At 36.4% G+C, this 5,111-nt stretch overlaps 1 protein-coding gene across 5 annotated transcripts; it reads left to right on the forward strand.

The window, feature by feature from the left end:
• The first annotated feature begins 318 nt into the window (after positions 1 to 318).
• Positions 319 to 4,704, forward strand: LOC113307812 (transcription termination factor MTERF8, chloroplastic-like). Of its 5 annotated transcripts, none has more exons than XM_026556268.1 (5): positions 319 to 1,446; positions 2,134 to 2,205; positions 3,288 to 3,519; positions 3,826 to 3,920; positions 4,078 to 4,702. In XM_026556268.1, the coding sequence occupies exons 1-2, from the start codon at positions 352 to 354 to the stop codon at positions 2,140 to 2,142; spliced, it is 1,104 nt and encodes a 367-aa protein (XP_026412053.1). In that variant the 5' UTR covers positions 319 to 351; the 3' UTR covers positions 2,143 to 2,205; positions 3,288 to 3,519; positions 3,826 to 3,920; positions 4,078 to 4,702. The 5 variants fall into 5 exon arrangements, with proteins under 5 accessions (XP_026412053.1, XP_026412054.1, XP_026412051.1 ...); XM_026556269.1 differs by having other exon boundaries at positions 2,134 to 2,201; XM_026556266.1 differs by lacking the exon at positions 2,134 to 2,205 and having other exon boundaries at positions 3,826 to 3,948; positions 4,078 to 4,703.
• The last annotated feature ends 407 nt before the right edge of the window (positions 4,705 to 5,111 follow it).

Consider the following 5,111-nt stretch of genomic DNA (forward strand, 5'->3'; position numbering starts at 1 on the left):
TCTGATTTGTTCGGTTCAGAGAGGAAAAAAATCGTTTTTACTTTCTTGTTTCCGCCAAACTTTCCTTTGAAAGTGTTTTTATATGCGGAAGGTTAATTTTGGAATTTACAAATCAAATAAAAATTGAATTTTAAAAGTTTTATTTGAATTGGGGTTTTTGTCCCAATTTTATTTGAAACGGTTTTTATTTGTTAAAAATAATATGACCGGTTTTTTCTTATCACTAGTTTGTTCACCTAAGGGTTTTGTCACTAGTTTTGATTTCAGAATAAATATATCCCTGGACCCTGGTTAGCCATTTTCCCAAAATCGTCTAAATCCAAACCCTAGTTTCATCTGATTTCGTCAAAAATGTTTCGTTCTCTCTGTGATACACTGATCAGAAACAGGGTTCGCAGTGGAGGAGATTCAAAGCCACTTTCTCTGTGCGTGCTTCATATAAAGGTTAGATCTATTTCTTCATCTTCTTCTTCGATTGAAGTTTCTTACTTGATAAACGCCTGTGGATTATCAGAAACCCAAGCAAAATCCGCATCAAAGAAACTCCAATTCGAACCCACATCGAATCCAAACTCAGTTCTTACCTTCCTTGAATCTTACGGATTCAGTAAAACCCACATCACAAAATTAATCACCAAAAATCCAGTAATCCTTTTATCAGATCCTCACAAAACCCTAAAACCCCGATTTGATTATTTATTATCTAGAGATATTACTGCTATTGAACTTGCAAATGTCTTATCTACAAACCCACTGATTCTAAACAGAAGTATTGAAAGGCATTTCATTCCATTTTTCAAATTCACCAAGGAGATTGTAGGTACTGACAGACATGTATTCCGCATTCTGCAACGAACATGTATTCCCGCGGACGTATACGATAAATTGATGATCAACATACAGGTTTTGAGAGATGAAGGTGTTGCTCAATCACAAATTGTCAAGTATTTAATCAACCAACCGAGGACATTTATGATGGGGACTGAAAAATTTAAGGGCATTGTACAAGAGGTTAAGGGTATGGGTTTTGATCCCAAGAAATATGCATTTCTTATTGCTATTCATGTCACCTCAGCAATGAGTAAATCGACGTGGGAAAAGAAGTTGAATGCTTATAGGAAATGGGGTTGGTCAGAAGAACAAATTGAAAATGCATTTAAGATTTATCCTATCTGTATGAGGCATTCAGAGAAGAAGATATTGGGGACTATGGATTACCTTGTGAATCATATGGGTATCAGTTCATCGCTTATTGCCAGATGCCCAATGAATTTGAGTTACAGCTTGGAGAAGAGGATTATACCTAGGTTTTCTGTTTATCGAAGTTTACTCTCTAAGGGTCTCATTAATAAGGATGAAATTCGCATATCTTCGCTTTTAGCCATGTCAGAGGAGTCTTTCTTGAACAAGTTTGTGCTCGAGTATTTGGAACCGGAGCTAACAAAGGTATATCGTTGTGAGCTATTTACTATTTCATAATTATTTAGTGAGGATCAGCATTATGTAGATTATCAGAATCTCTTGACAGTTTAAGTTTGCATTATGTTTGCTACTTTAACTTCTCTTTGAAATGATTAGCTGTAGCCTTTATCTGTATGCTAATTACTAACAAGAGGATAACAAATTGGCATTGCATTTGCCCTGCTTAGGAGCTTTCTGACGAGACCTGTTTTCCCTTCATATTTTCAAGCTGGTGCTCCATTGAGTTCTAAAACCTTTTACAGAACGTTCTCATCCAAATATCTCGTTGAAAATTTGACATGTACTGTAGTGTAGAGGCACTGGTAAGGCCGAAATCCAATGTTTTTTGTCCATGGTTTACTCTCTAACAATGAATATTTGTTTGTATGGAAGGATTTGGCTGCTATTGTGGATGTATAAGATACTGAATAATATCACCAGTGCTGCATCTGATACCCTGTCCCGACTGCTATGTTTCTTTCTTTCTTAATTTGGTTTTGTTTTAATTCTTTAAAGAATCTGCTCAATTCTTGTAACATAGAATAAAGAACATGTTAACAGTTCATGGCAATGCCAATCTGTCTCTTTGAAATAGTAAAAGATGTGAACGATATAATGCTGGATTCCAATTTGCACACTGTATTAATAGGTTACTTTCCTTTGCTGTGTTAGGATGGTTAGAAGACCACAATGTTGCTAAGAGTCAAGGATACGAATTAGTGGTGGATGATATTACTCGAGTAGGTTTGTATTTGTTATGCATAAGCAAAAAATCTTTGTAATTCTAGATACAGCTTGCTATCTACATTACTGCTAAGCTTGCAGATTCATAGAAATCCTATTAGGCTACTATTGGTCAGATATTAACTGTTTATATGCATGTGCAAAGAGTCTTTCTTGAACAAGTTTCTGCATGTCAGAGGAGTCGTTCTTAGATTAGGTTGTGATCAAATATGAGGAAGAAGCTCAAGAGCTAATTTTACTATTTGGTAATCATTCATGAAGACATGATCAACGTGATGTGGAGTGTCAGATTCTCTTGGCAGTTTTTAGTTTACACTGTGTTTCCAGCTTTTGCTTGCCTTGCATTGCATTTTCTCTGCTTAGAAGCATTCTATAGCACGAGAGCTGTTTTCTAAATCACTAGTTTTGCACAATAGTATCTGTTGGTGGTGTGCAGTCGCACATTGTGCATTTAAACTACATCCGAATATTCACATACTAGTAAATGTCCTTCATATTTTCAAACTGGTGCAAGTTCGTTGAGTTCTGAAATCTCTTACTCGAGTTTCTTGTTGAAGATTTGACATGCATTGTAGTAATGGTACGTAGTGGTACCCTAATAAATGCAATGCGAGTTTTTTTCTTTTGATGGGTTTCGCTGGGCAAATTGTGTGTGAAAACTGAAATAGAGATAGACGACTTTGTAGCTAGAGGTTTCATGGGAGCAGAATAAAGCTAAGAGAAAATTGGACAAGCTGACGATGTATTTGTTTCGGAAATTAGGAATGGTGAGAGTTCTCTATTGCAATTCAACGAGTTGACACTAATGCTGTGCCCAAATTCAAATTCGGGTTTGATCCTACTAAAGGTGGAAGTCTAGAAGGAACGAGTTCTTTTTTGAAGATGGGGCTAATCCTTAAGGGGTTTGTTTTTTTTTTTTTCCTGTTTAGTTATTGACATCCGGTGTTTTTAGTATGATTGGATTGGGCAGAAGAATCAAATTGTTTCTGTTAAGACACGTTGTTTGTTGAATTTTTTCTCTTTGTTTGTTCTCAAGACTTAAGAAGGTTGTGATCTGTAATCAGTTGAATTTTGTTTTACAGCTAAAGCTGCGGGAGTGAAACAGATCGTTTTGGTCTATGGTTGGAACACACCTCAATCATCCCACAAACAACTTTTGAAATGGAAACATATTTGTGGATAATTCATTTTATGTTGCTGACTTGTTTTTCCCTGGAGGTCATACTTAGTTTAATGAAATTCATCAATGCAAGTTTGGAAGAGAAAGGCAGAGATGTACCTGGCTGACTCTGGTATACCGTACACAATTATCAGGTAAACCCTTCCTGCCTACTTTTATCTGTTGAGCCTGCTACACATGCTGATATTGTAGGTTTAAAACAATGTTTTATATTCTGTATAGAATTCTGGTTAAACTGCATAAGATTGTGCACACCATTTCTCATCTTCAGAAAGAAACGGTAGGAATGCCAGATCTGGAACCCAAAACAAAATTCTCTTTGATGATACGACCATGTTCATGTATTATTGTCATATCTATTGCCCATCGGAAACAAAATTGACTGAAGTAGACGACTCGTTGAAATTCCATTTAATTTGTGATGCTCTTAACTGTAACAGAGCTGGAGGCTGGTAAGACAGACTGGGGGTGTAAGAGATCTTGTTGTTGTCAAAGATGATGAGCTTCTTGAGACTGTCATAAGGGCAATTACTAGGTCTGATGTTGCAGAAGTCTGCATTCCAGTATGTTTATCACAATGTTCTGATACACATGAACTCTCACACGTTTCTGTCCTTTCTTTGTATGGCAACACTAGCAGGACCAGTAGATTAATAATCTGATTCTGTTATGTTGGTGTTTTTTATAAACAGGCATTGCAGTAGTGTTGAATCTTGCTTCCAAAGCTGAAGGAACTGGTGAACCATCAAAAGACAAAACACTTTTCCCAAATCTCTGCCTGATTTTGAGATTCAATCTGCGGTTCTGATTTATATTTTTGTTGAGACCTTGCGATTTGTTATGTCATTGATTATCAGTAAGAGAGCGAGAACTAGTCTTTTTTTCTCCCAAGAGAAGACCAATGATGATTATTTTAGTGATTTTCACGTCTGGTAATGGTTATGTCCACAATGTTGGTGTTAATAGTGCTTCCTTATCATGCCCAGTCCTGCTCAAGCATAATAAGCATGAAGTGTTTCATTCAATTGCCGCAAAGAAAATGATGATGATGGCCATACCCTTCTCTTGTTCCCCTCTGCCAGACTGGGGTAGCCTGTCATTTTATTTATTCCGTCAAACCTCCTGGATTCATATCCAGTGATCTATAACTGGTGTCTAAGTCCAGAATTGTAAAATGTACAATCTTGCTGAATATGTACTAGAAAATTTCAGGTCTGCATAATGAGCAGAAAAAAAGAAAATATTTGCTTCAAAAAGAAAAAAAAGAAAAAGAAACAGTGGTTCTCCATGGATCTTATTATTTGGAGCAGTGCTTCTAAACATACCGCCCAAATAAACAGAAGCTTATTATTTGGAGCAGTGCTTCTAAACGTACCCCCCAAATAAACAGAAGCAAAACAGCTCTCTCACATTTCAGCTGGGCCATGCCCTGGGGAGATTAGCAGGGGGGCCACTTATGGGCCCCACCACCAAAAGAAATGTGAGAGCCCGGTTTTTATCTTGTTTTTTTTTTGAACCATAATGTTGGGCATACCAAAATCTTCCAAGGCATACTGAATGAAGACAAAAAGGGTTGTGAAATAGCAAAATCAGATAACCCCTTAACCCAAAAATTTTTTAATGGAAAATCTGCCCTTTACTTATTAGTGTTATTAATCTTGATTAGTGATTAAATATTTTGATTAGTGATTAAAATAATTTTCAGAATTATAAGAGTTGTTTAGAT

This window comes from Papaver somniferum, chromosome 9, assembly GCF_003573695.1.
Source record: "Papaver somniferum cultivar HN1 chromosome 9, ASM357369v1, whole genome shotgun sequence".
Taxonomy (NCBI): domain Eukaryota; kingdom Viridiplantae; phylum Streptophyta; class Magnoliopsida; order Ranunculales; family Papaveraceae; genus Papaver; species Papaver somniferum.